General features: G+C 42.9%; 1 protein-coding gene and 1 long non-coding RNA gene across 11 annotated transcripts in view; one reads left to right on the top strand and one right to left on the bottom strand.

The window, feature by feature from the left end:
* Positions 1–9,664: 9,664 nt before the first annotated feature.
* The window catches only part of LOC107320185 (core histone macro-H2A.1), a 43,123-nt gene continuing 35,147 nt past the window's right edge, over positions 9,665–17,640 (bottom strand). For all 9 annotated transcript variants that reach the window (XR_001558155.2, XR_004308884.1, XR_001558156.1 and 6 more), the window contains 2 exons: positions 15,391–15,565; positions 9,665–10,396 (listed from right to left, as the gene is read on the bottom strand). Coding sequence is in view for 4 of the 9 variants with exons in the window: in XM_015875822.1 (XP_015731308.1) it covers positions 10,231–10,396; positions 15,391–15,565 (341 nt within the window). In the remaining 5 variants the exon portion in view is untranslated. The remainder of the gene's footprint in view (positions 10,397–15,390; positions 15,566–17,640) is intronic.
* On the top strand, positions 10,788–17,467 carry LOC107320186. Of its 2 annotated transcripts, none has more exons than XR_001558160.2 (4): positions 10,788–12,012; positions 16,031–16,116; positions 16,287–16,350; positions 17,048–17,467. It is a non-coding gene; the product is annotated as an uncharacterized LOC107320186 (long non-coding RNA). The 2 variants fall into 2 exon arrangements; XR_001558159.2 differs by having other exon boundaries at positions 16,031–16,095.

Here is a 17,640-nt window from a genome sequence, read left to right on the forward strand (position 1 = left end):
TCATAGGGTTTCAATGAGACAAATGAATGATCAACCGAGACCCAACAGTCCTTTCTGATGGATTAGGTGCTTTACTAGGTGAGAAATCTGAAGATGCTGATCAGCCTTGGGAGTTTCCATGCCTCCAGCACTATGTAGTGACAGCAAATAGTGTGATGTCTCCAAGCTCTAATGGAATAGGATGCAGTAATAGGCATCACTCATGATACTTGATTCCTATTAAAACGATGTTTTCAGAAGTCTCCAGGCAGCAGAGATTTCATATGCATTTATGGGAATTTTAGTAGAGCTGGACATACACACTCAAGCTTGGAAATCATTCTAACAGCTATTTAGACAGTCATGGGCAGAAATAGCAGTAAACACGTGCACGAGTAGACCAGTGTGTGTTTTCAGTGTCTGCCTTTAGGAGAAATAACACATTAACATATTCTCTGCATTTTGCAAATGCACTGCAATTCTGCAACTCCATAAACTTGACTTTATATGTTCTTATGTTATGATGACACAGTATAATGTCAAGATGGTTTCCAGTTGGGGGTTTAGGAAGCTGCGAGACATGGCAGTAGTGTTGGTAATCAGGACATTTTGGCTCTCCAGCAAGGGATGTATCTGTTTACAAGACTGGCTGTGGAAGGGTTCATTCCCATTGCCAGAGCAATAAAACAGCCTCAGTGCAGTAGAACAGAAGCGGGTCGCAGTTTACCAGAAGGAATCATTTACTGCATGTAAGCATTACATTTTATATCTGCATGTTGGAAAGTCTGAGTTGCATTCTGTCACTTACACTTGCAGGCGTGTCAGTGCTGTGTTTGTATTCCATCATGGTCACTGAGATCACAAACTTGGGCAGACACTAAGAAAACAAACAAAGTATTTCATCTGCTCCCCTCACTCTATACTGGTATCATTATTCTGGGGAGATAAAGAGCGACAGCAGAGTGTTTGGATTGCTCTCTTTTGAGAGACTTTCTACAAGCAAACATGGTGAAAACAGGAAAATTTAGCTCAAGAACACCACTGTGTCTTCTGGGAGCTTCTGGAGGTTTCCACTCTGAGAAGTGCCTGCTGAGCACCAGATGCACCTGAACTCTTGCTGGGATGTGCTATTGATGAAGGCTGGAAATGGTTGACAAATAGCACAAGGCAAGGAAATCAGCATCCATCCCTGGTGCAGCTCCTGGGGGGACACGTGCCAGGAACCAGGAGCTGAACTGCTCACTGATAACAAAGGGCAACACCATGAAATGCCTGGAGACTGAAGTGCTTGTCAAGGTGACGTGCCTGTGGTCGTTACTGAAGTGCCAGCTGAGAGACATCCCTGTATTTCAGAGAAATGTGCACCCAATGCAGCTTGTGAGCATTTATGTTGTCATTACAGTAGCAAAATATTATCTGCATAATTACAGAGTTATGTTCTGATAGGGATTCTTATTTAAGCCTGTTACATGCTCCAGCAAAGCAGAAAATCCCTTACTGAGTACCGTTAATAATGGAGCATTAAGAATACACTGTTTTCTTTTCTGCTTTATATACATCTATTTATTTTTCAAACAACTGTGTTTTGGTACTTTCTAGGGTTTCACTCCCGGGTGCTGGAAGGATCTTTCCCCTGGAGCTGACTGTGATTGGGGCTGTCACTATGACCAGTTCTGGTAATGTTCACTCTGCCTTTGGAGTAATTATTTCCTGTAAGGATTCAGCAGCTTCTGGTGATGGTGAGGCTCTCCTGGGAATCCTCTCTGGGGGCTGTGCAGATGAGTGGGGTCCTTGCAGCTCGTGGTGGGGCTCTCCCAGTGATATCTGGCCATGTGGAGCACTGGGCTGCACACCCAGCTCTGCCCTCTCCAAATGGGGAGAGTAAAGGTGCAGCATCCAGCACAGGTGTACCATTAGGATTAGGAAATATGAAATAAGACTCTTTCAGATGGGAAGAGAAGGAGCATGAACCCTTCCAAAAGAAGTGGATGATAAGGAAGGCAGGTGGGAACAGGGCAGGCAGGGAACTCTTTCTAGGTATGCCTACCTTAGAGGCAGCCCTGCTCCTAGGGCAGAACCTGCCTGGAGCCTTCTGGTGCTGTTGCTTAGGTACAGCACAGCCATCGGGGGAACAACTAACAATAACAACAACAATAATAATAATCATAATCATAATAGTAATAAAAGTCCACTATCAATCAAGCTTTGTGTGCTGAGCCAGTGGGATTTGTACCCAGAAAGGCAGAGGAAGTTGATCTTCTTCACATAGAGCTATAAGTAACTTAGACACTATGGTGACACTCATTGGGAAAAGCAATCTGAGGGGCCCAGTTTCCTACTTGGATTCCCACACAGCAGAGCGCTGTATCTGGAGGATGACCCAGCAGTGTATCCTGTAGGACAGGCTCAACATAACTTGCTGCTGAGATGCATCTTCTCTGCACTGTGAGAAATGAGCCTTTCTCTGCAGTTTAAGTCACAGCGGTAAATAAGCAGTGAAAAAAGGACCCCGAGTCAAACCTTTTCCTGGGCTGGGTGCTTGCAGCACTGCTGGTGTAACGTTAACATTACGTGGCTTTATAATGAACATGTGCATAGTTGGATTTAACGGCCAGTGGTTCGGCTGAGCAAACATTTAGAGGGAACGAGAGGAGGAAAAACATGTATTTTCTTTAGCCAATACAAAGGATGACTAATTACATCAGGAACAGCTGCGGTGCCCCTGAAAGGACAGAAGACCAGCTGATTTCTGCCACGCTTCCCCAGCCAACTGGCAACACCTGAGCACTGCAAGGTAAAAATCAGGCTGTGTGCTTTGTCCAGGTCATTAGGGCTCCATTTGGAGAGGATTGAGTAGGGAACAGGCTTTGCTTCACTGCTTAAAGGGCTACTCAAAAAGGGGTGTGCGGGTGACGGGGCGGGGGGGAAGGAGATATATGGGAGAAATATTTCAGCCCAAAGTAATATTTACTTGGGTGCTTAAAACTTTGTAAAATGCCCTGGAGGTCACAAACCATTCATCCTGCTGGGTATTTCTCTTTAAGAAGGTGCTTGTAAGTGGTACTGGAACACATGTGTGATGAGGGGTTGCCATGGCAAACAGGTTTTGGCAATATTTAAGACAGAGTTTTATAGCACGGCAGAATAAATAAGCATGTTAAAGCCACATACAGTAACTTGTTGGCACATACATTAATGTTCCCAAGGGCTGCAATAACTTAAGCACCCTCCCTTTAAATATTTTTCAGAGTTTTTTCTCTTTTTTATTGACTACATGCATTTAGTATTAGGGCGAGGAATGTCCCATTTCCACTCCCTTTTGAAGTGAGTAATTGAGGCAAAAAAAAGAGGACTGTCTCATAAATCATAAAGGGCCGTTGTACACAGACAAGAGGGGCAATATTTCCTACCATACACGAGGAGAAGCCAAATCCTAACTTGCTCTCTCTGGACATGGGGTAGATCGGTGCATTTATGTTTCTGATAGAGCTTGAATCACCAGAAATAGCTTTGCACCATTTTCTGTATGTTCTGTCTTGCTATTCTGTGCCAAGCCAGTCTCCCACACCGTGGCACTGAGATAGTGGCTTGAGTGTTAGTGTTTTATGAGCCACCTGTTCTGTTCCCAGCTTGGCTCCCAGTCCCTACCAATGAGTCCCTACCAGATCTGGAAAACCTCCCCGCAGCACTTCCTCAAAGCTGGGAGCAAAGAGGCAAATCTCTGCTTGTAAGAGGGCTCAGGTTTGTGGCGCTCTTAAAGGTGAACATAAATTACTCTTTATAATGAAAGCTCTGGTTTAAGAGTTATTAGTGTATTAGACCAGGCTTTATTAGCTCGGAGGTTTCGGAGCCATGTGGGAGGTGTGACACTGGCTCCCTCTTCTGTGGGAAGCAGTAACCTTTCCGGTTTGGAGAACTCTGAAGCTGCCAAAGGCAGCCAAAGCCCGCAGCATCTCCCCCATCCCCTCCCACCTCCACTTCATTGGCATGAAAGTGCATTAGTGTGGACATGATGTGAGAATGCCCAGCCATAAGGCAGGTGGCACAGCCCTGCCTCTTCCCTGGGGGAGCAAAGGATGGCCGAAGCCTTCAGCCTGAGCTGGCAGTCATCATTTCCTGTTAAAAAGTGGAATATTAGCAAGAGAGATGGACCTGATTCCCTTTGAGAGCAAGGAAGGGTGACAGAAAGTACACACACTCAGCCAAAAAGAATGCTTTGGTCCATACTTGCCCCTGCTATGCTCAGAAGTCGAATGTTTTGCATACTCCATATGGGTTTAGGAGGACCAAGAAGAGCCTCCAGATCTGCTGGGCTCCCCTAATGCTTTATGTACACTCAGCAATTGCCAAACCATGCTCAAAACTCAAGAAACGAGGGAGGGGGAAGGTTGGTTATTTTTATATGTAATCTATATTTATAATATCGCATGCTGATAGGTTCATTATGAGTTGCAATTCACTGAATAAAAGAATCCACGGGGGAGGGATCCTGCATGGAGAGAAAAGAAAGAAATAGGCAGGAAGGTGATTTCTATGCCTATAAAGGCATCTCCTGGGCATAAGGAATGTGAAGACCTACCATGTCCTTCTGGTGGTTTGGATCTGTGTGCAATTAAAGCCTAGCAGAGCTGTCAGGGGCTATTGACAAATATATTATCAGCAACTTGGGTTAAGCAAAAATTACTTAAAATTAATCCATCCCTGCCCAGTGTTCCTGTTTCACATCAGAAGAATGTGCCAGGAGGAGTAAGTACAAACCTGACAGCGTTAGGGGAACCTCCTCAAGGTGGAAATTTGCAAATAGGGCTACTGTAGTATGTAATGAGAAGCTGCAGGGCTTTCAATTATCCCACATAGTCTGTCTTCTTGCAACTTGACTGACAGCTAATTATGCTGGTGCCATTTTTTCTTTTTGGCAGTGGAATTTAATCTCCCAGATGGAAAGCAAATCAATCTGCCCATCGCTGCAGCTGAGGTGTACTTTGGCTCAACTTTAATTTATTCTCCGAAGCCGAAGGAAGCTGGTCATTTCAAGGTACAGAAATATCACATTTCTCCTGTTAACCAGCCTGGTAAAAGGAAAGGGGGGGGAAAAAAAAGGAAGAGTTGGGATTTGGAGGGCTATGCTGTGAAATGTTGTCCTTGCTTTGCATTAGGAAACAGCAGCATCATCTCCCTTTGATTCCTGTGCGTGGAATCTGACAAGGAAGAAGCATTTATGAGCCGGGTGCTAGTGATAATGGTTAAACATGAGTTGTGGAGGCATTAAGTGGGATTCTATGGAGGAATGAACTAAATCTCTGAAGAACTCAACACAAAAAGGAATTGGTGGCAATTCTGAAGCACTTTAGCCAGTGTGCAATAGTCTGGTTCCCATTGGGTTTCACGCCAGGGATATAAATACAATCTTTCTACTTACCTGCGCTCTTCAGGCCTATCAATTATGCTGCTCCCTCTGAGTTGCTGTTACAACTGTAGGTATTACTGTCCTCTGCAAAACCAGCACAGAGCAGAGTATGTGACTAGTTTCCATGGGCTGCAGACCTGATCTTTGAGTGGCCAGGCAACTACAGCTCCTATTTTTTCAGGCTGGAAACCCAATTTTAGCTGGGATCAAAGGGAAAACGAGCTCACAAAAACTTGAGGTTAACAAACATAGGGGAAATTAGAGCCTGGTTTTTCTGCAGACTTCTGCTTGTTTGGCTAACAAGGAATGCTCTCCCTTGTCAGCCTGTATGTGGTACCTACATCCCATCTGTGTTTTTTACCTTCTGCTGTACCTTCTCTGAATTCTTAATTTCCCAGACTCATTGGCTGTATACACTTTGGCTTTGGAGAGGTCACAGACCAAAGAGTTCCTGATTCCTTTTGACTGGAAAATAAGCATTTCTAAGAGTGCTTTGCTCATGCCTTGTGAGTCAGATTCCAGCCTCCTTGCACTTGTACAAATACTTGGCTGTTTTACTGCAGTAAGTCTGCAGGCTGAAAGATGAGAAGCTCTCACTTCTCGCTGTCGATACCCATCTCTTCTTATTTTCATACAGTAATTGTAGCCATGATGCTGCTCCTAAGGAATCATAAAATGATATTTTACAGTTATCTTGTCCATGGAAGCATTTGTTCATGATAAACCTCCGAAGAACAGACGCTCTGATGCTGTCCCATCAGGTGCATTCATTACTTTGCTGTGTGACAGTTTAAAGATGGAGCCTGTGCAATGTCCTCACAGTCTGTAGCAGAGAAGAGATGTCACTGAATGGATGATCAGAATGTTAATGAATTCTGCTCTATGGAAAGAATGATCAGTACCTGGGGAAAAGCAGTGCAGGAGAACCAGAACATGGGATTGGAAAGTGACACTGTGTGCTTTGTAGCGGATGTTTGTGGTTATAATAATACCACTGAGAGGTATTTGTATCCTCGGGTTGAAAACAGGGATCAGAACAGGGACAGCCCCCACCGTATTTCTGTACCTCCTGGCACCCGTGGTTATCAAGATCAGTCTTTGCTTGGCTGCTTTACTTTTCCAGATGCCCCAAACTCTGTGCAGTGCTGGATGCCTGAGGAGGCAGTGGAGCAGGAAGAGACGAAGCAGGAAGGTTTGTTTTCAGACTTCTGCCCAGGGCACATCTGAGAACAGGGGGGTGATCTCAGTCAGGGTTGCAGGACAGATGTGGATGGTAGGAGCCTGCTTGCAGCTCTGCATCTGCCAGAATGCTAAATCCAAACTTCCGAAAAGGTTGAGATCTAGAAGGGAGCTGAAGGAAATGTAGCAAGATTTGTTACTGAATCTTAAATTAATCATGAAGGATGGAGGGCTGATTCCAGTGGAATGTAACATGAGACTGAAAGTCTAACCTGTCCATCACGGCGCTAATCATCCAGAAGACACATCTGCACTGCGGTTACCAAATACTCTGCCCTCCTCCAACTGCTTTAGGAAAATAAAGGTTACACAAATGTTGTTATTCATTGCTTCCATTTCTCCAGGGGGGAAAAAGGACTTCAGGAAGGAAGGATTCAAAGAGGCAGATGAGCTGCAGTGTGATTATGAATTCTTCCCCTTCAATGGGGAAAAGAGAGAGACCCCAGATTTGCATTTTTGCTTACTTCCTCTCAGGGGCAAAGTAACGCTTCTGTCAGCAGCTAATTGCATCTGAAAGCCAGCCCGGCAACCTGACCATGACTGCGGTGGGGTAATTATACCTGCTCAGCTAATCATAGTGGCTGACAACTTAGGATGAAAAAAGCTTTGGCAGGATGATAGCCTACAGAATTAGAGGGAACTGCTAAAGTACCGCAATCTTTGATTCACCCAAAGGACAGTATTACAGCGAATTACCTACAGGAGGAAAAGTCAGCGGAGTAGAAGCAGAAGAGCAGTGGAAAGCAAGACTTGAGGCAGCGGATGGAAAATGCTGCTGGCTGCAGAGAACATTCATTTTAACCATTGTTTTCAGATAAGTTCCCTAATGGACTGCAGCAATGAAAGAACAAGCAGTGAAGACAAACTGACTGAGTCTTTAAGTGTGTGGCCTTCCTTAAATGATTAATTCATTTTTGCATATGGCACGTTCATGCTGTTAAAAATACACGGAAGACAACTCCCAGAGTGATGTTGTTTCGGTCCCAGTACACATTAGCAGCAACTTTTTTCTGTTTTTCTTGTTATACATGTAACCAGATATGTGTCTTTCAGGTTATCAGATCTACACCACAATGTGCTGGGGCTGCACCACATGGCCAAGTTCAGGCTTGTTTTGGGATCTTCAGCTTCTGCTTTCCTTGCACAGCTTGCTGGGTTGCAGGACTTGAGAGCAATGTTCTCCAGGCTGTGGGGACAGTGGGCGATTCACAGTAGTCAGTTGAAGCACTGGGGGTTTAGGAGCTTTTGTATGTGTGCCACAAAGGAGAAGGATGCTCTGGAATTTGTACGAAAGGAGAATGCAGTGATGCTCACTGTAAGTGATGCTCCACAGCTGGGTTATAATGAGAATGGAGACCTTCTTAAAGCTCTCAGATCGGGACTCTGCCTGCTGTGAGAAGCAAGGCATTCCATTACTCACAGCCACATGAGAAGCATTGATAACAGTTTCTGTTTACTCTGGAACATGATGCTGAGAGCTCGGATCCTCATCAGGTGGGAGATATTCACGGGTCCTTTTGCAAATTAAGGGCTGGATTCATACAAAACAAACTTTGCACATCACAAGTGATGATGTGAACTGTACACAGAGCCAGAAGAAGCTGAAGAAGTAGATGAGGTCTGCAGCCAGAAGAAACAAGTCCATGTCATTTGAATTATGGCACAGTTTGCTTTGAGATTTTCTCAGTTCAAAGTTGACATCTCTTCATCTTGTGTAACAGCGTAAAAGATCTGTTAAATACCACTGCAGGCTGTATTTCTAAAGGCTCTGAAAATACCAGTGATTAAATGTGTTACTGTAATGTGTAAAGAGACGAAGAAGCTGCAGTCTGTTGGGTACGCACTTGTTGGGATGTGCCCGTTCCTTCTGCAATGAACAAGGAAGGGTCCTTCTCATCCCAGGTGTCCCCTCAGGACCCCCCTCCTCCATGCTCTTCTCTGCTTTTCAATCCTTTCAGTGACACCTAGTGACATTTGTGCAAAATGCAGCTTCGTGTTTTCTGTATGAGGACCAACACAACGGCAGGAATATGCCATTCACAACTCAGTGGTAAGGAACTGTACCTGCCTTATTGCTGCTGGAGCTGCTATTGTTAAAGACTGACACTATAATTTAACAAATTGCATCGTATGGTCAAACACTTCACGTGTCTGATGCACGGAATTCATCCACTCTCTGCTCCTAACTCTGCTTGTTTAGAAGAGCACTGTTCTTTAAATGCCTTCCAGTGTTGTCACTGTTGTTCCTCTGCAGCACTTCCCTCAAATGCTGAAAGTATTCACAATCCTACGCAAAAAGAAAACAAAACGAACACTCGACAGAACTTAAGCTTACCTGCTTTTAATACGTGGTACTGAGTCCCGAGTTTACTGAAAGCAGTCAGATATCTTCCATTCATTGCTCTGGATCAGCACTCAGGAGGGATGCAAAGGGCTCTTTCATCAACAAATGAAGTTTTTAATAGAAATGGAAAACGTATGCCTACTATTGAGAAGGCAGGCTAAAGACTTCAAAGGAAGAGCTTCCTCTTCAGAGAGCATTCATATGCTTTTGAACGTGTAACCTTCCCTTTCTCAAAGTACAAAAAACAAGTGGCTTCCGTAAGGTTTATGTTGGTATGGATTTCAGCTGTGCAAGCGATATGGCAACCAGTACAAACTGGGCTCATAAAGATTTGGAAATAATAAAGAATGGCTTCAAAAAACCCTATACTCAATGATTGGAACTAGTTCAAAACAACCCTAGGCCTTACTTGATTTTAAAGGCTGGGACCTCTCACACTAAGCAGCCAATTAAGTCAGCTCCTTCTATGGGAGATCTGAAGCACCATCAGGAAAGCCCAAATGCTCACAGAAGAAAGGGTCAGTTGTGACAGCTACTGAGTTTGCAGACATCTTCTCAGTGCGTTATAAGATGCCCAGTATCTCCAGACAAGATTCCGGGCCACTGATTGAGACCTGCTGTAATACTGACAGCTAACTTCTCTGAATTCAAAAGATAATAAAGATTTAAGAGAAAAATTCCACTACACCAACAGCAACAGTTCAAACATTTTACTAAATCAATTCACACGATCTCAAAATTGTAAATATAATTAAGGACAAGAGGGTCTCTGCATCTTTTTCTTCCAGATTTATCATTTAGACAATAAACAAACACAAATTAGGTTTATAGCATCTGTTCTTTTAAAAAATGAAAGGGACGCCACTCGATGTATTGATAAAGCACCACAACACAGTTACAAAATAGGGTCGGCCTGTTTCTGTCACGAGTAAAAGACTACATTTTCCTAACAGCTTCCTGCTTCAACCCATACTTCATTAAAATAAAACTATAAAATCTCCTAGATTACACTAAGTTCAGACGATGCCTGGTACACAGTGCATTAACAGCAGTAATGCCAACTATCAGTGCCAACATAAAACAGTTTAGAAAGTAAAAAACAAAACTAAAATGAATCCCAAAACAGAACAAAACAAAACAAAACCACCTTTATTTCCCTAGATGAGCAAAATTTAAAATAAGGGATGTTCTGTTTCACGAGGAGTTAAGGTTTTGGAGAAGAGGAAGGGTAGAAAGGGGCTGGTACTGCAGCTTTCTATGCTCAGTTGGCATCTAGTTTGGCCATTTCCTGCACATATATCCCTATACTCTCACTGTCAAAGAGCACGAAGTACACCGTCTTGATTGAAGAGGACATTGTTGACACGAAGTAGCTGGAGATGGCTTTCAGGATCAGCTGCGCAGCTGTTTGCTTTGGAAAACCGTTTCTAGTAGGAGAGACAAAAGAAGAAAAGAAAGAAAATCAAGTCCTGCTGAACAAGCTTTTGATAGTGTAAACTTGCATGGAATGCTCAGGCTTTCCCCTAATGCAGCACAGTAACTAAAGCTACGAAGCTAGTGTTTACCATCTGATTTAGAAGCTACAAAGTTGTTTGTTTAGGCAAGACTTAATGTTCAAACACAAGAAAGCATTCCTAAAATAGGAACGCAGAATCCACATATGTTAAAAGGTTGAACCTTTCAATATCTGCTGGCTCCATTGTTCTGGTTTAGCGGACAGGTAAAGCAGTGGCCAGACAGCTAAGAGCTCAGGAGAGCCGCACAGTCAAACCCAACCTGACAGCAAACCTGAAGAGGTAAAAATAAAAGGGAAAGAGAACTTGGTGCAGAAAAAGAAGCATGAGAAGATGAAGTACAACATGGCTCTCCTGCTATTCATGGTTAACAATACAGCATAGAATTAAAGAAGGGACTTGCACGGTCTTGCTGCAGGCTGAAAGTGGAGAGAATGAGTGCTAGTAGTTTGGCAGTGAGAAAACGAGTCCAGCAAAAGTAGAATGGACTCAACAAAGCCATGATCTCAATTATAACAGCTTTATAAGAAGTCGTGGTACTGCTGCAATTCTGGCAGTTGTAATTTTGAAAACAGCAGGATTTTTTTTCTATCTATCTTTTCTATTCCTTGTAATTCCATAAGTCGGTGATTAACCCTCCCTCCCCCCCATGATTTATTACAGTATTTTTAGAAGAAGAAAAAACCAAGAGCTGTTTTTGACTAGAACCACAGCCACCTGGAAGTCAGCAGAATGCAGCTGCTGCCCACAGTATGGCAGTCTATGGAACTAATTATTTTGTTCATGTTATTTCTTTCAAGTGTGTGTGTTGCTTAATATTACACATGACAGGGGGAAATTCCTGCTGCACGTGCTTTGAAGGAGGAAGAGATAGCTCAGTGTCAGTGACAGAGGGCAGATCAAGCCCTATGGAAGTACTATCAGGATTATCCAATAACCCCACTCTGCTACTGGTCACCTGGAAGCAGTATGAGCCAGCATCCTCTGCACGGAAGCTCAAACTGGAAGATGTCCTGAAATTAATGCTGCCATGAGGGGAGCCATGGAGAGCAGCAGCAGCAGCAGTATGCCACTGGATGATATGGATGCTTGAAATCACAGTACAAACATGTCTGTGATAGGTTTGATAAGCGTGATTCACATCATCCACTTTTGTTTCTCTGTAGATCACTACCAAGCTTTTGCCTTACTACAAATCATATCTTCTTTCTCCTTTCTTCATTGTAGTTAAGAACAATATCTTCACAGAAACTATTTCCATACAAGTCCCCATCAATTCAACCAACCTCTAAAGAGATATAACCATACAGCTACATCTGTAGTGGAATTGCTAAGTCAGGACTTGAAGCAGTGATGGAGCACCTGGTGAGAAGGCAGAGCCAACCCAATGGAGCTCAGGTGCATGCAATGTAGTGAGCAATGGAAGGGCTGGAGCCAGGATCCACCCCTTTCCAGACCTCATTTCAAGGCTGGCAGTGAAACTGATGGCATCTCTCTGTAGATCCTGGTGTACCTGAGGCCTTCTGAAGGTAAGCAGCTGCTTTCTCTTATTTCTGTGTTTACTGCTGTTGTGTTTGAGTGAACACGCGCTTGCAGCAAGGGATCCCGATGCTTTGTTGTCATTGCTGTGATTTCCATCATATTACACGTTATAGTAATTAGCAGCTTTCAGAGCTGTATCTTTGTTTCAGCACTCATTGTGCTAATGGAAAGTGGTAGTGATAGGAATGGTATGACTTAAGAAACTTCCAGAATTCAGACTCTTCTGTGAACAGAAGCTCTGCTGCTGAATTCCAGCAGGGTGTGAGCATCTCCAAGGGGAACAAACATCAAAAAAGAAATGAAATAATCACAGTTTGAAGGAAGCTTTATGAAGTTAAGTAAAATACAGAAAGCTGACGACCTTTAACTTAGCCTTCCATTTGAGCCAACTGAAGTTGTAATACTGACTCATAACATAGGGAAATATTAATTAACTTCAGATCGTACAGATCAATGGATTTCTCAGTTTCCTCAAAAACTTAAACCTAGAATAGAAGTTGAGCTCAATTAATCTCTGCCATTAATAGGAGCACCACGACTTAGTATTTGCTCACTGAAGCACTGAACTGAAAACCTTGCTATGCTCTCACTCTCATCATATGCAGCAGGACACAAAATGAGAAAGTCAACTTGCCTGTGTCATGGACAGCTTACTGCATGTTACCTTACCACAAAATATACTCCAAGAGAAATTCTGTAGTACTGCTGTCTGTAATGTGCCACCTGAAGACAGTGCTTGGGTATTTCAGAAATGGTTACATGGAATAGTGCATCTGTTTCTTTCTTTTCTGAAGAAGACAACTTTTTCCCCCCATTATTGGAGCAGAAGAGAAAAAAGAAAAGCATTCTGAAAACATTCCAAAGCAGCTTGAGTTGCCTGGTGAGAACAAGCTGTGTGACCTGACAGCAGTTGAGATACCAGAGCTGCTTCCTACTGTTGGCTTACACAGAGAAAAGGGCATGGAGTCAGTGTGCCTCCACATCTGGTTGTTTGCTAGTTACTTATGAATGCTGCATCCTGGCATATACAGAGCAGACATCTGATGAATTTTGCTCATAAGAAGGATCAGTCACAAAGGAGAACATAAAGATCAAGGTATATGCTGTTTCTGAATTGCTTAAAGTGATTCTGAAGCCATACAGCTTCCACTTCCTTGATGTTCCTGCAAGGTGGTCTCAACAGGGTGAAAGAGAGAAGAGCAGGTTGATCAAGGGGAGGCGTGCACAAAAGGAAGCTGAATAAAATGAGTTGTTTAAGACCTGCCGAAGGGAGGGAAAAGCAGATAGAGAGGAGGAAAATCAGAAGTGAGATACTGACCAGTGGCCTTGTGTGGGCTGCAGGGTGAAACAGAAGTCTCTTACAGTGATCTACTGTTATGGTCTCGTGAAATGGCTGTTGGAGAACTCAGCCAAGTTGGTGGCCATTCTGTCCAATGGCAGAGCCTCAGGATGAAATCCCTGCTTTGAGGATTATTTTATTTTCAATCTCAAACTCTTTTTTTCTGTGTTCTACTGCTGGCCCTACCAGACTGAACTCCAGGCTACCCTTGTACAGCACCCAGTTTGTGCTTGCCACAAGTTGGCTGTAGCCGTGCATCTGGCCCACTGAAGGCTACAAGCATGCTATTTTATTTTCCCCCATGATTTATTTGAACTGCCCTCATGTAATCCCATTCCTCAACTATAAAAGAGAATGAAACTGTTTATGTGGATTTATTGGGTGATGTCTGCTTGACAGATGTCTGTACTAGAACAGCTGCATACATGTGGTGTCTTTGGTATTTGCTGTCAAAAGCTTTACTTTTTTAACACTTCTGACTTCATAAAAAAACAAGTAAGGAGCACTGTCAGAATATACTGTTTTCTCAAAAACTAATTTATGCTTGAATATTTCTAATTAAAGAAGAAAGGGAAAATAAACAACGTATGTTTCTCTGTGCCAGTTAATTTCTCTCCATGTTTTAAAAGCACCAGTTCAACTGGCTTGAGTAAGAGCAACATGCATATGCCAAGTTGAATACAGCCGCAGATCTTGCCTTTCAGTAACTGCATTCCATTACAGAACATGGGTCTTATGATTATTCAGGGTTTCATCATCTCCCATCATCAATTAACTGCTTTGCAACAACAGTCTGAAATGGGCACCCTCCAGAAAAGAGAGAGATCCGTGGAACACACTTCTCATAGCCTTGCTGTATGCACCTACGTACTGAACTCTTTAGCATCTTTATAGTCTATGGAACGGCACAGCTTCTCCAGAAGAGCAGTTCATGGAACAGCCTAGTTTGGGTATTTTGGATTATTCTGCAGAAAAGCTGCTTGTTTCACTGAGCAGTCTTTGAACCAACAGCCATCAATTCAACAGGTCAGTATGGATCCTTCACTCCACAGTTTAAGTAACAGAAGCAAACTTTGTAAAATGACACCAACTTGAAACAGCCTTATTTGGAGCTTTTTCTGATGTAAAACACTTGAATTTATTATCCTAGTGAAACTTCTGTTTCTTTATAGTTATTCACTCTCAAACAGTGCTTTCTGTCCTACAATGAACATGCACAGATGAATCCAGCACTACAAGATGGCACCATGGGAAGAATGTTCTTGCAGAAGATCAGCCAACTTCTTTCATGGCAACTTAGAAAGCAGCAGTTGTTTAGGGCTAAATATACCACTGTGTAATTCAGCATAGATTTGGTCTTCATAGTGAGCCATCAGAGGCCATGTGTTCCAAACCTCTTCCCAAATCTAAGTTTGTCAAAATTCTAGCCTATATTTAGATTCTTAGGAACGTTATCCAACTTTCTGATGGCACTGAGTGTTCTGCACAAACCTAGAGAACCTGAACTTCAGATTTAGGCTTTAAAAATCTTGGCAAAGACTTTTACAGTAACTTTTTCTTTCTGAAAGAGTCCCACGATGTAAACTTTGTGGAGTTTAGTTTATGGATTTGGGGTGAAAGCTTAAACAAATGTTAAGACATCTTCTAGCCATCCCAAAACTGCAGTCGGCTTAGTTACATGCTAAAACCAGGTGAAATAGGCTCTATTTCTTCATGTTTTCTTCTCTATCTCAATTTGATACACTCTTAAAAGGTACTTTCGCTCTTTTCTATGTTGTAAGACTGCAGGGATTAAGCTGGACATTCCAAAGTTTAACTGTTACTGGGAAAATATGACAGGCTCCATGTGCAGCTTGGAGGATCCTAAAAGAAACGTTTAATTTGGGGAACTGAAATCAATGAAGAATGAAGTTAGCGTGGTAGAAATGGGTTTTGTATGCAAGAAGAGACAGGAACTTCTAACAGGAACTCTTACACTTAGAAAATGTAGTCGAGATGAAGCATTGGGTTTGTGTAACGGCCTTACCTGCCACTGCCAATTGAAGGAAATGCAATTGATTTCAGCTTCTTTTCATCAGCCAGAGCCAAGCAGTTCTTCACTGTCTTTTCCAGCAGCTCCTCACATTTGTCTGAGCCCCAGCCTGGGCTGTTACAGTGGATCACAAACTTTGCAGGCAATCCATGGCCAGCACTGACAACAGCTAGTAAGGGACGAAAGTGAAACATAACTCTCTCGTTAGCATTAAAAGAATGCATCTGTGATTAAAACAGCAAACAATCGACAGACATTCCTTTATCCCCCCTGAATGTTTTAGATTAGAAATCACACAGGTTTAAAATATAACAACATGATTACAGAGACTTTCCCATTTCCAGCTGTACTTTGCCACAGTAATTTATCAATCATAACTATAATAGAGCTTATTTTGGAGAGCAAGAATTCATGACTGACATCAAAGGCAACACATTTATACTGGGGATTGTGGAAATTTGTGTAATGTCTGAGAAAAAGGCAGTAATCTCATAGAATGTAAATCTGTTCTAGGGATGATCTTGCTTTGGTTCAGAGTTTAAAGCAGAGCTACAGTAAGTACTAGGATGCTGCCCTGCTGGAGTTATGACTTGTGTGACCTTCAGCTATTCTTGCTATACATTTTATTTTTCAGCTAACCTCTGCTAACAATGAAACCCAAATTGGATCAGTTTGGAGCTTTCAGAGTTCCACAAACTGGTAAGGAAGGCTGGAAAAGAGGTAAATCAAAGCTTTTCTTTACAGCTTTGTTTCTGAGTAATTGTAAAGAAGACATTTTGTGCCATTTCATAACTTTGGGCCCAGCTCTATTTGAGCTTTTTAATGAATGGGTCATCAGAGATTGCTTACACAATGCCACTTCTGAGTGACTTTTTTCATGTTTTTGACAGACTGCCAGACAGGATGCAATAACAGCTCTACAAAGTTTGATTCACACTGTTTATACCTCAACAGGTGAGGCCTTGTATGTATAGGGATCTTTTACCACACCAATTGCATGCCATCCCCTGGGTGCTGTCAGGGACACAGAAGGATTCCCAAGGAAAAGCAGAGAGAAAGAGAAAGCACACTTTCACAGAATTGTAGGGCATTGGAAGGGACCTCTAGAGATCATCGAATCCAACCCCCCTGCCAAAGCAGGCTCCCTACACCACATCATACAGGTAGGTGTCCAGGCGGGTCTTAAATATCTCCAGAAAAGGAGACTCCACCACCTCCCTGGGCAGCCTGTTCCAGTGCTCCATCACCCTCACTGTAAAGAAGTTCTTCCGCACATTCATGCGGAACTTCCTATGCTGTAGTTTCATCCCATTACCCCTAGTCCTATCCCCACGCACTACTGAAAAGAGACCAGACTCACCACTATGGCTCCCACACCTCAGGTTATTTATAAACCTGGATCAAGTCCCCTCTGAGCCTTCTTTTTTCAAGGCTAAACAGACCCAGTTCCCAAATCTCTCCTCATAGGGGAGATGCTCCAGGCCCTTCACCATCTTAGTGTCCCTCCATTTGTCATGTGACGTTCTGACAGGTTCATCAGGATATGTTTTAAAGGACAATGGAAGCACAAGGGCTGATGCTGAGGATTTACAAATCCATAAAAGCACATCGAATAACTTCAACTCAAAGCAACTTTTCTTTGTCCTTGTAGGCAACTCAAATGTTGGGGGATCCAGACTACATCATAAATCCAAGAAAATACTCATAAAAGCAGCTGATGTTTCTCTAATCAAGTGTGAAATGCTGATAATTCCTTCACACTGAGAGAATAAAATACAGTATTGGTACACATCACCAATGTCAATATTTCTCAGACACGGGGTGTATTCTAGAGTAGTCATTAACTCATTAGGATTCTGTTGAAGATGGCTGTTAATTACCCAGAGCAGCTGTCCCTTACTTTAAATGCAAATGTTCTGACAGGGGAAGTAAATTTTGCTATAGAAACAAACAACAAGAACCACTGTCACATTCTGTGCTGGTTACAGGCCTGGTCCAGGAAAGGATCCTGGTTATTTTATTAAAGGAACACCCATATTATTGAGGAATCTGAAAACTGGGTATCCACTAATGGGGAAGTTGATTTGTGTCCAGTCTCTTCTGGCAGCCAGGTTCTCTGGGGTAGCACGTAGATGCCCATGGGGTGATGCTAACCTGATCTGAGGGGTGCATTGACGTCTGAGATAAACATGCAACTTATTTGTGAGCACCGTTTATGTGGCTCAGTGGTGAGTTGGTAAGGAA

Source organism: Coturnix japonica, chromosome 13 (genome assembly GCF_001577835.2).
Source record: "Coturnix japonica isolate 7356 chromosome 13, Coturnix japonica 2.1, whole genome shotgun sequence".
Taxonomy (NCBI): domain Eukaryota; kingdom Metazoa; phylum Chordata; class Aves; order Galliformes; family Phasianidae; genus Coturnix; species Coturnix japonica.